The 21,968-nt window shown below is 46.1% G+C and overlaps 1 protein-coding gene across 1 annotated transcript; it reads left to right on the top strand.

Annotated features, from left to right (window-relative positions):
• Positions 1-2,659: 2,659 nt before the first annotated feature.
• Positions 2,660-10,231, top strand: fzd4 (frizzled class receptor 4). Its single transcript, XM_079732279.1, has 6 exons — positions 2,660-3,420; positions 6,539-6,676; positions 7,656-8,042; positions 8,345-8,490; positions 8,841-9,088; positions 9,600-10,231. The coding sequence occupies exons 1-6, from the start codon at positions 3,130-3,132 to the stop codon at positions 10,028-10,030; spliced, it is 1,641 nt and encodes a 546-aa protein (XP_079588405.1). The 5' UTR covers positions 2,660-3,129; the 3' UTR covers positions 10,031-10,231.
• The last annotated feature ends 11,737 nt before the right edge of the window (positions 10,232-21,968 follow it).

Genomic DNA, 21,968 nt, shown 5'->3' with positions numbered 1-21,968 from the left:
TACAGATAACATCTTCAAAGGTGTTAACTATCATCTACAGTGAATGCCAATGCTCACACCAATATGTAGGCCCGCCAGTCTTCTTTTGGTATCACAAGTTCAAGTATGAACATTAGGTTGCAAGAGGTACGCTTTGATGCGCTACATTTTTGCTCCATATTTTGCCTCTTTTTGAGAAGTTTTCGCCATTGAGAACCAACACATACACACAGACACACACTCACACACACAATGCCTGCCACTCCCCTGATAACCATCAACTGCAGGGCACAGTCTATTGTTTCATCCCAGTGCTAATGACTTAAGGCCGCGACCCCTGCTTCACCCACAAAGCTGCAGAGGGGGTTTCGTGTGTCTGTTTTTCTGTGAGGGCGGTGTGTCAGTGTCTATGCACGCCTATGTGTGTGTGTGTGTGTGTGTGTGTGCCTGTGTGCGTGCATGCATGGATATGTGTGTGTGTGTGTGTGTGTGTGTGTGTGTGGTTGTGTGTGTGGATGCATACGCATGTGTTTTTGTGCGCCTGGGTGTGCCTGGTGCCTGGGTGTGTATGCGTGTGTGTATGTGTGTGTGTTTGGGCCTGTGTGTGTGTGTTTGGGCCTGTGTGTGTGTGCATGGGTGTATGTGCGCCTGGGTGTGTGTGCGCCTGCCTGTCTGTGTGCTTATCAGGTCCAGTCGGGAGGCGAGGAGGGGGAGGCGAGCAGGGAGGGAGGGGGAGGAAGGGGGGCGGGGGTCCAGGCTCTTAATAAATAGCTGAAGGGAACGGAGGTGGTAGGCAGAGAACGGGTGGGGAGGGCAGTGCTGCTGCCTATCAGTTGTCAAGTTGGATTCTCCTGAAATTCACACGGAGATTGAGGGGGAGGTGGGGAGGGGGAGGGGGGGGGGGGTAGAGGGCGAGTCAAGCACCGGGAGAAAGACACCAATCACCTGCACTCAACGTGAACCATCCATCAACCAGAGGGGGCTTCTTGACACTCGCATTTCTCATGCTAACGTGCTGCATGCCATTAGGGTGAGTTCTGTTCAGTGTAAATGAGAAAGGTAAAAAAGCTAATGAGACGCAAGAACCCAATGCATCTGGTGGGCCATGCCAAGCACTGGCAAATTACCCTGTACACAAGCAACAGGCAGCGAAAAAGTAAAGATTACCTTTTAGAGTGGTTTCTGAGTGTGTGTGCGTGTGTTTTTTTTTCCGTCGGTGTGTGTGTGTGTGTGTGTGTGTGCGTGTGTGTGTGTGTGTGTGTGTGCGCGTGTGTGTGTGTGTGTGTTTGTGTGTGTGTGTGTGTGGGGGGGCAATTCTAGAGGTCAGTGCTCCAGAACATTGACCCGAGATAGCGTTGCGTCTCTGCTCCTCAATCCTGTTCCTGTGAGTGTGTATGATTCATTACTCACTGAGAAACATGCCTACGTCTCAGAGCGCGGTCGAATTAAATTCCATAAACAGTGGGCCTTTAGACCTACTTTGTGCACAGCGTGTACTTCTGCTGATATAATCCGGAGTACTTAGAATGTCATAACAGCCTCAACCCACTTCCCTTTGCAGGCAAGTCTCTTACCTACAGCAGGCAGAGCCCCTTACGGACCTTCAAACTGAACTCAAAATGGTCGGACAGGTCGTTCTAAGGAGAAGACGGGACTAAGTTCTGTATTTTTGTTCCGCTGTCTTAAAAGAAAACAACCAAACCATGCAACTTATTGGGCCTCTATCTAGAACCTTGAAAAGCCTCCAACTCATTCTGCAGCTGTCCACGGCCTGGAATACCTTCAAATGTATTCCTCCTCTCTCCGTCCTATAAACCCCTCCGACTCATTCTGCCTCTGTCTACGGCCCAGAAAAGCCAACACAGAAGTCTTCACTGTTGGTTTCATGCTTTAAAACGAGAGCTCTTCTGCGGCAGTGTCCCCCCGACCCAACAAAACCTGTCCAGGAGCGTGTGCATTCATTGCAATGCAAAACAGATTTCCAATGCTGCAGCCCCTACTTTCAATTACAATGTCAGCAGCACTCAGTGCTCAAAGGGCCTCTTGGCGGAGGGCGATGGAGCCTGCGGTGACATGGGACCGGCACATTTAAAGGCCGTTAGGGTTTCAAATAAAACAAACACCAACCATCTCATATTCATGTGAATAGATAATGGGGTTTCACACTCTTGCAAAAGAAATGCCCTGCTCTTCCAAAACAAGGCTTTGAGAATGTTATGCAAAATGAAAACCACTTCTGTATAGTTGTGGATATTGTCTTGAGATGAGCCACACACAAAATAAAATATTACATGTAGTTTTTTTTTATATTGCATACTTTAATTTCCCAGGACGACAGAATTTCAAAAGATTTAGCCTAACTTAAATATCATGTTGAATGGAGAATATATTTCAACGATAAAGTCAAAGTTTAAGAAGAAGTGAGAGGTTACACGATAAATAATCGGACGGTGAGATGCTGGGAGAAAGGAGTATGCAGAGCGAGGTGCTTGGAATGACTGGAAAGCAGCGGATGGACCCCGCCCCCTTCGGGCCTATCCGTGCCAGGGATTGGTCAGGGAACTCAACTCCAGGCCATGGATTGGTCAAACTCCCACTGGGGGAGCGGAGCAGTCATTCCTCAACAAGTTGGACACACCAATAGTTGAGTGCTCTAGGCGCGCGAGCAGTTCTAGCTGGAGCCCCTAAACAACGCTCTCACTGAGCGACGCGTGCCCCCCAAAAACGCAACTTTCGGACGGAAATGAAATGGGAAAACATCACTGACGAATGAAAGCGAAGGATTTATCAGATGTCGGCGTGACAAACAGACGGCTCGTTTATTGTCCGGTTATTGTTCGTTAATAGTGTGCGCGGGTTTCCTTGAGGATTCGGGGTTCCGCTATCCACTGGATGTCCGGGAGTGGGAAAGTCCTCAATACCCTACGGCAAGTTGTGGTGAAGCGGCGCTGGCTGCGTTTTAAAGTGAGGTGGTGCACCGCATCGGACCGTACTCTCCCCATATTGGCCGGGCTGCGGACGAGACTACCAGGAGGACCCTTATAGCTGGACACAGGCAGATTCTGCAAGGTTGAAAATAGCGCCCGATTTGTTTCGGGGAGTATTTGTTTCCACGGGTCCCACCGACTGAGGGGACTTACGGGGACAACAATGCAACCGGCTGGGGGAGCCGCTGCGAGGGGTCCCGGGACGACGGAGGTGCTTTCGCTCACCCTACTGCTGCTCTTGTGTGGACTCAAGGGTCCACGGGGTGCCGTAGCGTTCGGTGACGAGGTGGAGGAGATGACCTGCGACCCGATACGGATCGCCATGTGCCAGGGTCTCGGTTATAACGTTACCAAAATGCCCAATCTGGTCGGCAACGTGCTGCAGTCGGACGCGGAGCTGCAGCTGACGACGTTCACGCCGCTCATCCAGTACGGCTGCTCTAGTCAACTAAAGGTGGGCTAAATGTGGATATATTTACATCGGATTTGAAATGCATAGGCTATTAGACTAAAACTTTCTCGAGATGTCGTAACTTTAGATCCAGTGTAGTGGCTCTATGCAAACGTATTCCAAGAGTCCCTTATAAAAATAACTGCAGATCATAACAAACAGCCAGCCACAACGCCTGACCTTATATCAACTTCATGTCTATTCTAAATTAGTTAACTAGGAAAACATTATTTATATCTTCAACTCAGGGACTTGTCCCCCCCTTCATTCACGCGCGCGCCTGCTCTTGGTTGCCGCGCGTGCGTGTGTGTTTATACGTGTGTGTGTTTGTGTCTGTGTGTGTGTGTGTGTGTGTGGGGGGGGGGGGTAACAGAGCACATGACAGCGCCGTTACAGTTCGTTAAATACTTTCCAAAGCAGTGTGACTTACTGCTGCCAATAGCAATGGGCAGAGTTAAGATGGATCGAATTAGGAAAGATGGATATGTCGCCGTGCAGTTGAGTTGTGTAATAGTCACTGTGTGTTTTATTGGCTGTGTCTTTTTATAATCTGCCCTGATTCTGTGTTTCTACCAAACACAGCAACAGTGAAGTCAGGCTACTATACTACCATGTTCAATCAACAATAGTTCCCTCAGTGTCCTTAAACAAATGCTGCTTGTTCATCTCATGCACTATGCACGAGGAGACGGATTCCTCCGCTCGTCTGGGATCTTATTTGGCGCTCATGATTTGAATAATTAAAGTTCTGGAGGTTAATCTCTGTGAATACTTTTTATAATGTTAAGTTGCTTGCTTCATCTAGCCTCTTCACTTTATATTGCATACTACGTCTTGTCTTTATAGTCAAATAACTTAAAGTCGAACTTAATAAAAATGTATTGACTGAGGTAAAATAATTTGTATAATAATGATTTATTATCATACAAATTATTTTACCTCAGTCAATAAATTAGGATGACCCTCCCAAAAACATCTCTAGCCATCAACGTTGCCTCCTATTAAAATTCCTTCTTTTTTTTTTTTTTTTTTTAAAGAAATTGCCTCCTTAAATGTAAAGTCTGATTGCTCAGAGACACTCGACCAGAGCTGATTCTGTGTCTTTTGTTGTCTTCAGACCAGAGGAGTGCAACATGCTGATTGACATTTCATGTTTGATTGTGCAAAAAAAAAAAAACACATGAATAAAACAAGAGCTGTGTTGGAGAGCCAACCTGTAAAGGTCTGTTGAAAATAACCTCCTTCAGAATAGCTCAGTGGTGCCACACATGTGTGCGCACACACACACACACACACACACACACACACACACACACACAAACACACACTCAGACACACAAAGAGAGAGAAAAGGGAAACCATATCGACTTACATGGACCCTAATGGGAGGCTTCCTGGCCGGTAACCCAAGCAGCTTTTAGTGGCTGCTCCACTCGGGTTTCCAACTGTCGGGGGGTGGGGGGTGGGGACACCCGGGCCTGCCCCCTGTCACCGGCCCAACACAGACTGTGGGAAAGTGAATGACACTGTGACGCCCGCCATCTTTCACTCTCCTCATATGTGCCCTATGCTCGTAACACACACACACACTCACACACACACACACACACACACACACAAGGACACACAGTGCAGATATACACACATACAGTACAGATACACACAAACATACAGTAGACATGTAATGCTCATTTATGTTGATGTAATGCATACAGATACAAAGTCAAGTTTTTTTTAGGTTGTGTTGCACAGAAAATGGGTAGTTTTCCATTAACCCAATTGCAATTAGGTGTGCTCTTGACTAGAGGACGCAACGATGGGAACTGAACACAGTTAGACCTGTTTTAAATGACCAGGTTTATAGCGGGGACAGGGTACATGGCTCCAGACTACATGCAACGGGAAATGTAACACTGCTTGAGATCAGCATCAGCTGCAGGAGAGCACAGCCGCACCACAATCTAGATACTGATCAGGGATCAGATCCCTGCTCCGTTTTGAGCAGAGCAATTCCCCCTGCTCGCAGATAACACCACTTCCTGGTCGTACCCAGCGGACGGCACTGATTGGTTGGGTAGTGTCAGGAGAATGTTCAGAAGTGCTCTGGTTCGGAAATTAGAAAGCTGGACCTTAACTGAACCCCCCACTGGAACGAATGAATGACATAAAATGCTGAAATGGTTAGATTAAAAAAGAGAGATGACTGTGGCGGGTGGCCAGGAGACGAACACAGTCACATGATGGGATGATGATGACTATCAAATAGTCATAAGTCCTGAGTGCTTCAACTTGTGACTGCATTCAAAATCCAATTTCTCACTGTGCGGGCCAATGTGGTGACGCAGGAGTTACCAACGCTGAACTATAGCGCGGTCGATTTCAGAGCCTTACGGGCCTCTGCCTGATCTGTCCTTTAACCTCCGCTACCTTTTTCTTTTGGGGTTTATCCTTCACTGTGAATGACTCTGTGTTCTATTATTGGACCTGGTTACTACTTCTACACTACTCTGAAAAACTCACAAAACCTCTACATTTAATATTGAATAGAAATGCCAATAAAAACATTCAGTTTAGAAGGTCAATATTTACATTAATTCAACAAATTATACGTAAAGAATATCAGGTCTGATGTTTTTTTGATTTTACGATGAAAGAAACCCATTTCTGACAGTAGTGCTGACAGTTGTTTTTAGCTTTGGACATGGTTCTTTAGAACAGATGGAGGTCTCTGCCACATCCTCTCTGGCAGAACAACCACTGCTGGGTGAACAAATCACTCACTGTCAGCTGCTTGGGATTTGAATGCATGGAAGGACTGTCGCCAGTACCAAAACTAAGTTTGTAACGTTCATATTATCAAACATTATAAACTTCAGAAACAGATTTAACTGACCTAAATGCATTTTTTTGGAGATCTTTTCTCATCAAGCTCTGGAGTGCCTCTTCATAAACTGCGAAGAGGATGAAGATGGTTTTAGTTTTTTTGTTTCTGTTAAGCCAATGAGAGACTCTGTATATTAAGAAAGTGATAATTCATTCCCAGTGTAATTTAAAGCAGAAAAATAAATAAAACAGAAATATGGAAATGTGTAACAACAAAATGTCCTTCTTTTCCTTCTAGTTCTTCCTGTGCTCAGTGTACGTCCCCATGTGCACGGACAAGGTGCCCATCCCCATTGGCCCGTGCGGTAGCATGTGTCTGTCCGTCAAGCGCAAGTGCCTCCCCGTGCTGAACGAGTTCGGCTTCATCTGGCCTGAGGTAAGATCATAACAACCTTCATATCAACAACACACACCGGCAACACAATCACTACACTCTCACCGTGCCAACCCGTAAAGCCTTAAACAAAAACCACACAGAGGGCTGTGTAAACATCAAGATACGAGTTAAGAAACCCCAGCTAAGAAGTCATAAATATGAGTCTGTGTGCGCAGTCATTAGTGTTATGATGTCACTCAGCAGCCCCTTTTATCCGAAGAATCAGAGGCCTGAGATTTACTAGCTTTGAACTATGCTTTTGCATGGTCAGGGTGTCTGCCTCACATATCTTTTGGTCCTTTTGGAATGTTGGTTGTGAATCTCCTCAGGAATTAACGCGAGATAAGATCCACACATGTGTGCAGTGGCAGGGGCGGTACGGAGACGTGACAGGGTCAGGGGTCAGTGGGCACCTCATCAGTGACCAACCATGACGCAAAGTTCTGCAGAACAGCTAATGGACCGGTTCTGCAAACCCTTTTAGCTTGTCTTGATGTGTCATTGCCGCTGCATAGTGACAAACATGCTGGTCAAAATAACTGGTGACAGATTAGCACTAGTTTGAGGAGTCGCCGTGGAAACCTGCAAAAATAAATGGAAACAAGTCCGAGGCTGTTACGCCCGTGCCCGGGTTATTGTTTACATCATGCAAATGCGGGTTCTCTGGTGTGCCCTCAAGTGGAGTCCTCCAGTGACACGCAAAGCACAACGGCAAGTATGTGAACCATTCCGGTCACTACGCCGCCGGGGTTCTACGCAAACATGCCGTTCAGAGGCAAGGTTACCTCAAGCCTCGCAGTGAATTCGGGATACAATGTATCTCACGAGCCGGGACCGGGGTTAGGCCTCGGCTCGTTAGACCTTCCGGACCTCGGGGTTGGAATCCTAAACCTTTGGCCTGGGATCACCCCTCCCCTCCCCTGCCGTGCTCCTATGTTGTCCCCATAACAACAACACTAATCCCCCCTCCCCCATCCAGGTGCTGAACTGCAGCCTGTTCCCGCCGCAGAATGACCACAACCACATGTGCATGGAGGGCCCCGGGGACGAGGACGTGCATCACCTGGCCCGGCCCCTGGCGCCCCAGGAGGAGGAGTGCCAGGCCCTGGGCACCGCCCCGGACCAGTACGCCTGGGTCCGTCGCAGCCACAGCTGTGTCCTGCAGTGCGGCTACGACAGCGGCCTGTACCGCCGCGGCGCCAAGGTGTTCACCGACGCCTGGATGGCGGCCTGGGCGGTCATGTGCTTCCTGTCCACCACGCTCACCGTGCTCACCTTCCTGTTGGACTCGCAGCGCTTCTCCTACCCCGAGAGACCCATCATCTTCCTCTCCATGTGCTGCAACCTGTACAGCGTGGCCTACCTGGTGAGTGAGCCGTCCGCTCAGTGAGTGAAAGATCCTCCGCGGGATGTTATCGGGGCGCACTCATGGATGCGGATGTGTCGACGATCTGTCAACGCATCTGATCTGCGACGGTGAGGAGGAAGGACGTGGACAAGCTGCCAGTTGTCGTTTGTTGATGGAATGAGCTGAAGCAATGGAGGGTTGAGATTCTTATCTGTTCATTTCTTTATTCGTTCTGATCCATGGAAGACAGGTTGAGTTGGATGTGTTGAGTTGAGTTGTAACCCTGGTATCCTTCTCTCTCTCTCTCTCCCTTCCTGTAGGTGCGGCTGACTCTCGGCCGGGAGCGGGTGTCCTGTGACCTGGAGGAAGCGGTGGTGCCGGTGCTGGTCCAGGAAGGGTTAAAGAGCACTGGCTGTGCTATAGTCTTCCTCCTTCTCTACTTCTTTGGCATGGCTTCATCCCTCTGGTGGGTACACACACACACACACACACACGCACAAGCACATACACATACACACATATACACTTAACGGACATTCATACTTATGCAGAAACAGACATACGTACACACCTATATTGTGTACACGCACAAATACCCCCACACACAGTCACACATTAACCGACATACACACTAAAGCCGACACAGACACACATATAACTACTCACTTACGCAGACACACAGACTTACACACTTAAACAAATGGGACAAGGTCACCGTTTGTTTAAGCACAGGGGCAGCCTCGGATTTCCATTCATTTGATAAGACAGGAATGCAGAAGAGCCTGTTTCTATCCTGACATCCCCCTCTGGGCGCAGGTGGGTGATCCTGACCCTGACCTGGTTCCTGGCGGCCGGCCTCAAGTGGGGCCACGAGGCCATCGAGATGCACAGCTCCTACTTCCACATCGCCGCCTGGGCCATCCCCGCCGTCAAGACCATCGTCATCCTCATCATGCGGCTGGTGGACGCCGACGACCTGACGGGCCTGTGCTACGTGGGCAACCTGCAGCCGGAGGCGCTCACGGGCTTCGTGGTGGCGCCGCTGGCCACCTACCTCCTCATAGGTAGAGACGCGTGTACAGCTCCTCTTTATCCGTCCTCCTGCACCAAGGGGGGAGGTGGGGGTTCGTCAGGGGAACGGTTAGCTGCGTTTGACCTCGAGGCTTGCCCGAGGGGACTCTGAGAGTCTAGCGTTTCGGCTCGCTTTCTGTAGAAAAGGTAAAAGCACGGAGTGGGAGGGCATTGGGGTTCCGCCTTTTTTACAATATGGAGGCAGTGGTAACAACGTTGAACTGTCCTGCACGGCAGGACAGGGGCGGGTTGTTTTGATGCTGTGTTATGTGTAGAAATCTGAGTATATAATCATCTCTGAAGAGAAAGAGGACTAGTTAAAGGTCTGCACCGATTTCTGACTTATTCAAATACATCTGTCTGATGCCCACAAGTAAGACTGCAGATGTTGGACTTCGAAACCCAACGACCTTTCAACTGGAATTCCAAAAGCGCCCCCCACCCCTGGTGTAGCCCCCCCCCTGGTATCCATCTGATAATCCACGTTTTTCTCACCACCCCCAGGCACCCTGTTCATCTGCGCCGGCCTGGTGGCACTGTTCAAGATCCGCTCCAACCTGCAGAAGGACGGCGCCAAGACGGACAAGCTGGAGCGGCTGATGGTGAAGATTGGCGTGTTCTCGGTGCTCTACACCGTGCCGGCCTCCGTGGTCATCGGCTGCTACCTCTACCAGCTCTCCCACTGGGGGGAGTTCGGCTCGGCCGCGCGGGACTCCTACGTGGCCTCGGAGATGCTGCGCATCTTCATGTCCCTGCTGGTGGGCATCACCTCCGGCATGTGGATCTGGTCGGCCAAGACCCTGCACACCTGGCAGCGCTGCACGGCCCGCCTGCTGAGGGACAGCCGGGGGGCGGCCCGTGCCGGCAAGAGGGTCCCCGGGGCCGGGCCTGAGGGCTGGATCAAACCGGGCAAGGGCAACGAGACGGTGGTGTGAGGACGGCTCGGGGGGGGGAGAGCGAGGGAGGTAGATGTTTAGGTTGGAGAGAAGTGAGAAGAGACACAGAGGATGGGGAGGGCGATGGGAAAATGGCTGCAAAGGACCGCAACGTATGCATGAAAAAATGCCCCCCCCCCCCCCCCACGCCCTGCAGCCCGACCGTCTCTGTGTCTCCGCCACGAGAGAGACTAGTACACAGAGAGAGACACGGGAGCAGAGGATGATCAGGGAAGCTGAAGACGATGCACTATATGACTTGAGGTGGGAGGCGGGGGGGGGGGGGGGTTCTTCATCAAGATGTCCGCTCTCTAAGAGCTTATGCGTATACTTTACTGGCTCCGGGGGGTCCCTTGAAGCCAAAGCACACCTCGCCTCTTGGTCTACACTGAATAACGTTGTGGCGGTGTGGACGTTCAGCCCCGGGCCGGTTGAAGGCAGAGCTTGAAAGCGATCTATGAAGGCGACCAAAAGGAAAAAGAACATAAAGGAATGGACTGGTTCGTCTATAAAGTAGCACCACTAGCCTCTCTACCTCTGACAGACGTGAAACGCTCAGAGATGGAGAAGCAAGCAAAACAATGAATGAGAGGGCAACGAGGGGGGGGAGACGGCAGGACGGTATCAAACAGATCTCAGACCGAGGTTCCCTCAAGTAATATATATAAACATGTATACCCAGATCACCTTCTATTCTTCCATGCCGTTTCATGATGTCCAAAATCCTAAAACAACTCAAAAAACAATGTGGAGACAGACCAGGGAAAGAATGTGAAAAGCCAGTCCATAGCCATTATGCTAATGCATCACTTAGTCATGTGGTGTGGGTTCTGTCATTTGAGTGCCTTACCAGGTATCACCGGGTCACCTGATACTGACAACCAGCACAATAAGCAATTACCGCAGTGTACTGTAGGAGACCCACAGGTAATCCTTTTGAATGGCCATGCCCTAACGTGGATGACCAACAAACCACACATTCTGCATTGCATTGCATACTTGCATGTTTCCAGTCGGAAATAGTTCATTTTACATGTTTCTTTATTTTTTTCAAGGACAAACGAACGCCAACGGTCAGTGATCCGGGCCATAAATATTACTTTCTTTTACGTACATTTTGATGCAGTCCAACGCCACATGAGGCAGCTCACGGCCGCTGTGAGCTCATAGCACTGAGCAGCAGTGAACTGGCCGGGACCCAAACTGGGCCTGGTTGAACATCATAGATTGTATGAAATGATTTCCTCATCACCTAACACCAGGTCAGAGGGCAATAAGACAATCATCTCCCAATGACACGTCCAAAATCACACTGCTTACGTACTAATTAATCACCACTCCCCACACCGGTAAATGCAAACCATAAACTCAGTGGGTTGCTTTTTGACACAATAGAAAAATTATATATTTTCACGCTTTACATTTTAGGATAGCAGGGAAACCTCAGAACCTCTCATCTAACAAGTCTGTTTACTTTGCTGCCTTCATGACATTATTTGTTTGCCAAATTTAGGTTTCATTTGCCAACTCGTAACACCCACGTTACAGAGGATGCAGAATAATGAGGCTGACAGTTAATGGCACAGCATATCGGACACCATCTTGGAACAAAAGTTTTCTTCTTGGTCTATCTGCCTTTCTTTCTGCCTGTCCGCCCACTTGCCAGCCTAGCTTTCCTTCTGTCCAAATCTATTTATTAACTGCTGTTGGTCTTAATCTCTTGTGTGATTTGCTGGCAGGGGCTGCAATTCTATTATTTCTATGTTTACCTTTCTACCCGTGCCATGTTGACAGTAGTCACGATCACTTTTGCCCTACATCACGATCAGCGATGCTGTCATTTTGCCATGAGCAGAACATTGTGGCTATAGGTCCATGTCATGATAGTTTTCCACAGGCCTTGCTTCTGTGTTCAATCTCAGATGTCACCTCTCACGGGGCATACATTGCTTAGTCTGCACACGACATGTTGCTAGGTGACAAAAAACGATTCTGACTCTATTTTGCGAGACAATCTATTCTGCAAAGCTCTTTCTACTTTATATATAAATGTACATTTGTCCTTTATGGTACTTTTTTTTTTCATTGTTTTTATGACAATGGCCACAGAAGGCTGCATGTCCCAACCATAGTAATGAGAGGGGTTGGTTTTTAAGGTTTAATAATCATTAAATGATCAAAATTCTCTTTAAAATCCCATTTCTTTACAAAACCTTTCCAATCATGAATGGATCAGGATCTTGGCACATCAAAAGACATTCACAAAGCATAATACTTCAAACCCAGAACTAAATAAAATCCAACCCCAGCCATCCATCTGCCATATCAGTGCTGTTTCTCTTCTTGATACGTTATAATTCTCATCTCTGCCTGCTTGTAATCACACGATAACCTTTGGTTTGTATGAAGTGCTTTTCATTGGTCATCATGATATGCTCTGTAAGGGTATCTCAGCGACATCATGATGTCATAGATGTATTATAAGAAGAAATGCTTATTTATCTTTGTAAAAAAAAAAAGGCAAATGGCTTTATTTGGAAATTGTTTGTTATTTAAAATACACTTTTGTATCAGAAGAAATAAATAAACCTTTTTGGTTTTTACTTTACAACAACAATTCTCTGGTGTGAATGCGTTCGTGTGTGTCTGCATGTGTCAGTGTGTGCGTGTCAGTGCGCGCATTTAATTGCTTAAAAAGGAGTTTGTACTTGTTGAATAATACTGCCACCTAGAGTAATTTAAGTATAACGCTAGAAGCTGTTACTATTTTCAGAAGAGCATGTGCTCATATACCTTCTAGGCCTCAATCCATTTATCCACAGCTATTTTTATTCAATTATAGGCAATCAAAACAATCATCTCCCAATGACACGTCCAAAGTCACAATGCTTACGTACTAATTAATCACCACTTCCCACACCGGCAAATGCATACCATAAACTCAGTGGGTTGCTTTTTGACACAATAGAAAAATTATATATTTTCACGCTTTACATTTTAGGATAGCAGGGAAACCTCAGAACCTCTCATCTAACAAGTCTGTTTACTTTGCTGCCTCCATGACATTATTTGTTTGCCAAATTTAGGTTTCATTTGCCAACTCGTAACACCCACGTTACAAAGGATGCAGAATGTCGATCATTAGTCACAAGAGGCTGACAGTTAATGGCACAGCATTTCTGAAACCATCTTGGAACTTGTTGAATAATACTGCCACCTAGTGTAATTTAAGTATAACGCTATAAGCTGTTACTATTTGTCACCCGAAGGCAGACACTTTCAGAAGAGAATGTGCTCATATACCTTCTAGGCCTCAATCCATTTATCCACAGCTATTTTTATTAAATTAAAGGCAATTGTATTTGTATAGCCCTTAATCACAGTTACAGCCCCAAGGGGCTTTACAGGTCATATCTAGGACACCCCCTTACCCTAGCCCCCCATAGGGCAAGAACCATTTCTACCATAAATAGAAATTTAGTACGGTTCAGGTGGGCGGTACCAGTATACTAGCCAAAACGAAAGAATCTGAAGTGTGTTTTGTTGGTTCAAGTATAACGAAAGCAAGCACCTCAAACCATGTTATCGGTTTAAGTTTGAGCTTAAAGTTAGATAGATATTAGGGCCCCTCCACCGCTGTTCTTTGGATTTCAAGATAATTGTGAGCTAACGTAGTTGGGTTTAGCAGGGGCGCTGCCAGGAATTTTGGGCCCTATGAAAGATTCTAATTTTGCCCCCCCCCCCCCCCCCCAACATCTATCGACTGTTTTTTCAAAACAAAAAACATTTCAAGACATTTCAAAAAAAAGAAAAAAAGGCAATAATATATTATATTATTAATTGCCATCCGCGGGCCGTGGGCCGTGCTGCTCAACCTCTAGTTGTAATTAAACCCATAGCAATAATGTGGAAAACTCAGTCGATAATGTAACAAATTTCTGAGCGCATAATATAATAACATTTTGCCTATAATTTTACAACGTATAAAATTCGTTCACCACAACTGACTCTTCAAAGCAGTGCCAATATTTAAATATTTTTCAACCATTCAGCGAACAAAAGGCAACAGGCTCATTATCATTTAGGCCGTACAGTGTGTGCGCGTGCGTGTGTGGGTGCGTGCGTGTGCGCTTCCGTGTATGTGTCGCTGCCTTTGTTTTGATGTGCGGTGTGAGCGCGTGTGTGTGTGCGTGTGTGTTTGTGTGTCGTGTGTGTGTTTGTGTGTGTGTGTGTGTGCGTTTCCATATATGTTCGTGCGCATGTGTGTGCGGTGTGTATGCGGTGCGTATGTGCATGCTTGCAGTGTATATATGCGTTCCACGTACTGTGTGTGTGTGTGTGTGTGTGTGTGTGCGTGTGTGTGTGTGTGTGAGCTGTAGTCTGCTTGGCACATTCGCACATGAGTAACTTGAGTAACTGCTGCTACAGGGCTGCTATTAAAGTACTAAGATCGCTTGGGGGCGGTAAATGGTGACAAACACGACACAGGGAGGAAAAACATGAGGACTAAGTGTGTCCCGGATTGTGAGACTGATTACCTTTAATAGTGCCAGTACCAGCTCTAATTTGTAGTTCAACTAAATACCAAGACTATTATGTATTTATTGAAGTAATTAAAACGTACATTCGAGCCAGGTTTTGTATCGTTACATGAAAAGTAAAAATCATTACATGCTTTACATTTATTTTGGAATAAGAAATGGTTTCTCTTTTTCCATGATTTGTTTGAGACCAAAGAAAACGTGACTCTGGCAAATAATTATCTTATTGCAGCCAATTTAACGTTTTTAAAGTATTTTTTGGACTCAGGTTGGAATCTCTCACCGGTTTGCTTCTTGGCCAGGTGCATTGATTGGAGGGACGTCCTGATTGGCAAATATTTTGATGCTTCTTTCACTGCTTGATGATCTCTCAGACTGTCCTAATGAATTTCACAAACTTTGGAGACATTGTTTTTCAAACTATAAAATAAATAAAGCTAAAAAAGATAAAGTTGGTATCCAAAATGATACAACTGTTTAAAAGTACGTTTTCCCATATTCATGCACAATGCAGGTAAACACTGGCAAAGGACTGTGTGTTGAGAAATGAAAATAGGCTATTACCTCCACCATATCCTACAACGTATAGGGAAAGTTACATGGTGACGATGAAAATAACACCCGATTGTGATTGGTTAAACTGAATCTGCAGCCAAAGCCATTAAAAATCGCATATCATGCGGTTATAATTAATGTTGCTTTTTTCGCAGAAAAGATTAAAAAAGGGAAGAGTAAGTCGGGGTGGGGTGGGCAGAGGTCATTCCGTTCGTTGGAATGAGTAACGGTAATTGGCATTTGGAAAAAAAATAGGCTCACAATGCAACAAATTGGCATGGTCACTATTTGAAAACTAGATGGCACTGTTTTTCCGAAGCCAACGCAGTTTACGAAGCGCTGCATGTCAATCACGTTCCCTTGTTAATATATTTGAGTGTTCATGTTTAGAGACACTCAACGAACAGCATATGAGCTAACACAAATAGGAACAAAACAATAGCTGAAGGCGCTTGTGGGGGACTATGGTGGCTGCCAATTATTAGAGCCGCTCTGGAAGCCCAGAGCTACGCCACCAACCAAACAGCTGCCTAAACGTCCCTTTAGTCCGTCATTGGGTGCCACAGTGAAATATAGCTTTTGAATGGAGGCCATCCACATAGCAGACTTGTGTTGAGGTGATGGCCTACATCCAGCAGACCTTTGTCTGATTAGTGTGTAGTGATGGCGGAGGAGTGCTCCAGGGAGAGCTATTGCCAGTATCACTATTGGATGACTTCCCTGTCCACTCTGTTGCAAAGCAGAAAGGAGGGGTGGAGAGGAGGAGGAGGTGGGGAGACAAGTGGAGGGGGAGGAAAGGAGAGGATGAGGAAGAGGTTTAGGAGGGCTATCATTCTCAATTTGCGATGCAGAGACAACATATATCATTCCTAATGGGACCACCAGTTACACACTTGTTTACACACAAACACACACGTGTGTGTGTGTGTGTGTGTGTGTGTGCGTATGTGTGTGTGTGTGTTAAATGCAGAATGTATGTGTGCATTACATATTTATTTCATGTGCAAGATGTTTATGAGAATGATCCTTAAACATTGCATTTGTTTGTCAGATATTCCCACTTCCCCGTCACCTTGTCCTGACAGCTCATCAAGACATTGGGGGACGTGAGAACAAATGAGGAGATCTATTTTAGCGTTCCCTAAATGTTTTTTAATTACTATTATCCACAAATAGAAGAACAAAGAAGAGAGGCCTTTGAATTCACCTGTGTAGATGCTACAAGGTCAACAAACAGCTATTTGTGATTAGCAGTCTTCTGTCCCCCTCACACACACACACACACACACACACACACACACACACTAACACACACACACACACACACACACACACACACACACACACACACACACACACACACACACACACACCCATCAGGATGACAGCAGCAAGAAATCCCACCCCGCCTGGCTGACCTTGACTATGCTGATGAAGCTTTGGCTGTAGCAGTGCTGCTTTGGCCTGCCAAACAGCACTGGATGTAACAAAGGAGGAAGGCCAACACCATAGCCTCTCTCCACTCAGACAACACACCGCCGAGAGAACCTTCTCCTAACGCTTCTTAAGAGAGCAGGGGAAATCACAAACATCTAGGCCCCTCAACAAAGTGGAACACCTATGGGTAAATACTGAATCGGCATTTATGATGATATCAAAGGCTACATTTGCGGGGACCGTGGGCCATATAGCGAGTGTGTGTGTCCGTTTGTCCCTCTCATGAGAATACATCTTCGCCTCCTCTACATGTGTAAGCCCTCTCTTCCTCTCTGTTGACACGTTTATCCTTGAATTGACTCTCATCCACTGCTCACTGCTGATTGGGTCCTGAATGTGCGCAGTCAGACAGAGAGATAGTAAATGGATTGCATTTATACAGCACTTGAGTGGCCACTAACCTGTGGCCACTCAATGCACATTACAATTATTGCCAAACATCCCTCATTCATACACATTCACACTGACGGCCTTGTCAACCATACAAGGCAACAACCAGCTCCTTGTGAGCAGTTAGGGTTAGGTTCTTGCTTAGGGACACCTTGACACTCAGCTGGGAGGAGCCGAGGATTAAACTAGCAACCTTCCGGTAACCAGTCAATATATTCCTGAGCCACTGTTGCCCTCACGAGCCACTGACGCCCACCAGAGACAACTGTGGAAGGGATATAGCAGGTGTCTATATGTGTGTGTGTGTGTGTGTGTGTGTGTGTGTCTGTTTGTGTGTGTGTGTGTGTGTCTGTTTGTGTGTGTGTGTGTGTGTGTGTGTGTGTGTTTGTGTGTGGGTGTGTGTGTCCGTGTGTGTCCGTGTGTGTGTGTGTGTGTGTGTGTGACCTCATTTCTAGAGGCTTTCTCTAGGCTAGAACTTACTCGAGTAGAAAAGTAATGCATTGTACCTGTGCACCAGCAGAAAGCCTCAACCAACCAGTGTGAAGGCTTCACCAACCCAGCCTCTTCAAGTAACTCCTGTTTTACGCTTCATCAAACATTAATAACCTATAAATATGAGCGATCTATTATACCCCATATTTGAAAATATCATAGAAATGTACTGTATTATAAATACTGTACATTGAGACATCATGCCAAACATGATTCCTAATGTCATTGATTATTAAATGTTGCAATTTAATCCTAATATTTTCCTGTTTCTACAGAAATGATCCATGCTGTCTTTGGGAATGACAGTGTGTCAGCTGTGAGCCTAACGTCTGTACCAAGCAATCATGTAATTACTCTGTCTCTGCCTCTAACCCTGCGCAACATGGATGGAACCGTTTATCACACATCACACATTTATCTAATTCATTGTGGAAGGATAACACAAATGCTAATATCATCTGTTCTCAAGGCCATTTTGTTTATGGCAGAACTGGGACCGTAATCTTTGGATCTGAGGATTAGGTTTTCTGTACTAATAACATTTTGATTGAGATTTTTGCTTGCTGGAGGATGTGTTTGGGCAGTGAAGCACTACATTATTTTTACAAACTTTTAAAGGGCGACAGTTGGCGACTGGCATCTTAACGCACAAAACATATCTTCAGCATTCAATTAATCAGTTGTTCAGTTAACTAGGCAGTGTGTGCGCACGCCTTTCTGTCCACATGTGGGTGAGTAGTTTGTTTTTGTCAAAGCGCTGAGGTGCGCACATGGATCCATTTCAGAGGGATCATGCCTGCGTGCACGTGAACCTTCTGACTCACCCTGGCACTCAATCAAAGAGGAGAAGGAAAAACAGGAAGAAGACGGATAAATACATGAAGTGAGACGGCGGAGAAGGCTCGTGTCTGTGGCCATCTGCGCTGTGGTGCGCCAGATGTTTGGTGCCAGTCCCCGTCCCTCCCTTCCCCCAGGAGCGGGCTGGCAGAGACGTGAATAGACGCGGCACCATAACTCCTGCGGTGTTCCGATAGAGAGTGACATTCCTGTTGCTCCTCACTGCGCCCCTGACTGGCACATGTCCGCTGATGGGGCGGGCCACAGCTGTTGGAATGGCAGCATCTTGCCCAAGTGTTTTTTAGGTTTTTTTTGGTGGTCTGAAGTTAAGAGTCATGAAAACCTGTAATGGGGTGGAACTCCTCTGGGTTAAGTCCATTGCAGTAGTCAGTGGCAGCCTCTAAGGAAGTTATTAAAGTCTTATTCTTAATCACACATCTTCTTTGACATTTCCACTCATCCTCTTCTCCCCACACTCTCTCTCTCCATCTCCCGCCCCCTGCTCTCTCTCTCTCTCTCTCTCTCTCTCTCTCTCTCTCTTGACATGTCGCAATAAAACAGTGTAAATAACAGTGCACAAGTGTAAAATTTGACGTAAGATTTCATCAGGTTAAAGTCCATTTCTCCCTCTCATCAACATATAGGATCATGATCAAAAATACCATACTAAACCTAAATATGTGTCAATATATTCTAACATTGAATGTGGCAATGACCAAAAACATCTCTCTTGCAATGGGCCTGCAGTGCCCTAGCAAACACATATTTCTTGTTGTTTATGGTAATTGCCGACTGTACAGCCTTATATTGATTGTGACTATGAAACATTCTACATATGCATCCATCAGCCAGTCCTGCCCTCATCACCTCCCTCACTGGTGAAACATCTCAACATTGCATGCAAATGGATCATCAATGTTCATCAGATCCACCACCGGCTCTGTTTCCATATTCTATAATTCCTGTTCCCCACGTCCACCCCCTGTCCTCTGCTGCCTCTCTAATCGGAACAGATGAGGGCAGGTGGGCATTAAGCAACCGTGTTTGTCCTGCTTTCCCCTCAGCTCCTCTCAAGGGCAACCCGACTCTAATTCTACCATGAATCACATATTTAGTGACTGTGTTTAGTAGCTAGTAGGCCTATGTATTAATATTTGACAAAGAGGGCAAAATATCAAATGGGGTGTGCCGGCAGTATGTAACCTTACATTCACACATAGCTTATTACATTTTTTAAACGTCGCAAGGTAATCCAGGATTTGAAAGACTGTCTGAGAACAGAAATCCGATAAAACGTGAGGTGCGATTGCATCCCGTTGCCCAATCATGAGCTGTCAGAGGAGTCTACAGGCGAGGCACAATGCAGCTCACTGGTGCAGCCCTCATGCTTCATTTAGGAGGTGCTAACACTGCTCCTAGAAGCTACCGCTAAATTGTTTTAGGTTTTCTTTTATTATTAGGCTATTAGATAAAGCAACACAACATTGTAATCCGAAAATGTATAAACATTAAAATAAATGTCCATGTTATTTATGAGAATACTCCCAGCAGGCCCACAAAGCCCTCTAGGTAATTGTTGGGATGCCCAAGCCTGGATCTACCATAGAGGCCATCTGGGAACGTCCCAAGGGCCGTGAGCCCGAAAGGGCTTTTTATCATAAAATGGATCCACATAAATATGACAAAAAGCTTGTCCCATTCTCTTGATCAATCATCCAGTTCAGTTTTAATTTAGGAATAGTCTGTGACTGTGCTCCCTTCTTGTTATTGTCGTAGAGCGCCCACACCTTTCCAAAAGAAGGGGAAACGCTACAGGGTAAAAAGGACCCAACTGCTCAGGGGTTTGTTCCGAGTACCTGTAGTAAAATGTATGAAAGGTTAGCTTTAGACAGAATGTTACAATTGACCCGGTCTATCTGCCTGCTAATTTTGGAATGAGGCTACTACGGCATGAATTCTGATTTACATTGATCGAAAGTCAATACGATGACACTGAATTTTTTTTTTTGATTGTATAATCAATCAAGTAGGCTACGGTTTCGTGTCGTTATCGAAATGATCCCACCGGAGAGCGCCACATCATGAAACCACAGCACGCTGAAAATCCTAAAGCGGCCGCTGGAGGGCGCCATTGCTGAATATATGTGGGGAAACACGTACAACTTATTTTCCACCACTAGTTGTGGTAAATGCTCCATTGCAATTGTGTTGAAGCCTGCAAGGAGGAGAGTGAGACAGCGAGAGAACTAGGTAGAGACAGGAGAAATGAAGGAGAGACCTGGAGAGTGCAGGATGTGTCGGGGGAGAGAAAAAAGGAGGGAGATGTCCATCTAAAAGTCTGGGAAAGCGGAGATCTTGTGGCACTGGACGACATGCTCTGTTGCCATGACAACTGCCGCCACCACATGAGCGATCGCTTGGTCCCACCCCACGTACTCTCACCCACACATGCACCCACCCACCCATCACACACACACAAACACCTGAATATACGTGACATAAACACACACACGCACACACACGCACACGCACGCACACGCACACACACACACACACACACACACACACATACACACACACACACACACACACACACACACACACACACAAGCTCACACATAGGCCTACTTCAAGTACACAAGTGCACACACAAACACCCTCAACCCTGGTGCATGGCATATATCCCCAATCTTTCCTCCCCTCTCTTCCTATATCCACCCCTCCACTGACACATAGCATTTACACATTCCTACATACACTTTTTCATTGAATTCACCTTCACATAGGCCTACATAATTCCTACATATTTTTCTTTAACCAAATCCACCCACATTTTGGCAAATGCTTAACAAAGGGCTGGGCAAGGCCAGACAATTCTTAACAAAGGCTTACAAAAACATCCAGTTTGAACAAGATAATTAAACCTGTTGTAGAGAATTAAGCCACTTAGATAAGTAATTTGGGGTTGGGCATTTCTGACCACTCAGGTACGTGTGAATTACCAATGGTCTCAGAAGAAAAGGAAACCGGCCAACTATCTATTCATTTTGATGATATTCGCTACCATTTAAAACGGTTGTCTGTGCATTTCAAAATGTACAAACTAAAAGGGACTTAATTTCCCTAAGATATTTTGTGGTACAAAAGCTCCAGCAGAATCCTTTATAAATATGTAGCACATAACACACAAGGCCACTGGGTCTTTGCCAGGGTTCTGTGACGAAAGAGAGGATTTGAAAAGGGCTACTTCGCTTTGCCAGTCAGCAGGGAATTCTTGCCAAAATACTGTCGAACACAGAATTCAGCTCATTTATATATGCCCCAAATTGTATGCATTCTTGTAGTCATCTCTCAGTTTTAGTGTGTTTTAAACCTGTGTGTGCATTATTCAAATATAAATAATGATATTAATATAATATGCACACTTGGTAGTGGGGATCAGCAGTCACACTTCATCTTTCAATCAAATGTTCCTTCTTGTCTTTACGATTGCTTAAAGCCATAATGATTGCCTGGATAAATACACATGTACTCACCTATACCACAGTAACCTGCGATTGTACCATAACCACAGATACCCTTAAAGAACAGCCAGGACAACAGAAGAAACACAGTTAGCTGCTTTA

The sequence above is a fragment of the Pollachius pollachius genome (assembly GCF_949987615.1).
Source record: "Pollachius pollachius genome assembly, chromosome: 3".
Lineage (NCBI taxonomy): Eukaryota > Metazoa > Chordata > Actinopteri > Gadiformes > Gadidae > Pollachius > Pollachius pollachius.
Note: the sequence above shows the minus strand (reverse complement) of the source record. Positions and strands in the feature narration are given on the sequence as shown.

Bases quoted from the DNA above. Each gene is read 5' to 3' on its own strand.
- fzd4 (XM_079732279.1), top strand. From the start codon at position 3,130: ATGCAACCGGCTGGGGGAGCCGCTGCGAGGGGTCCCGGGACGACGGAG. The intron at 3,421-6,538 runs GTGGGCTAAATG...TTTTCCTTCTAG, and splicing joins GCTGCTCTAGTCAACTAAAG to TTCTTCCTGTGCTCAGTGTA. The intron at 8,043-8,344 runs GTGAGTGAGCCG...CCCTTCCTGTAG, and splicing joins TGTACAGCGTGGCCTACCTG to GTGCGGCTGACTCTCGGCCG.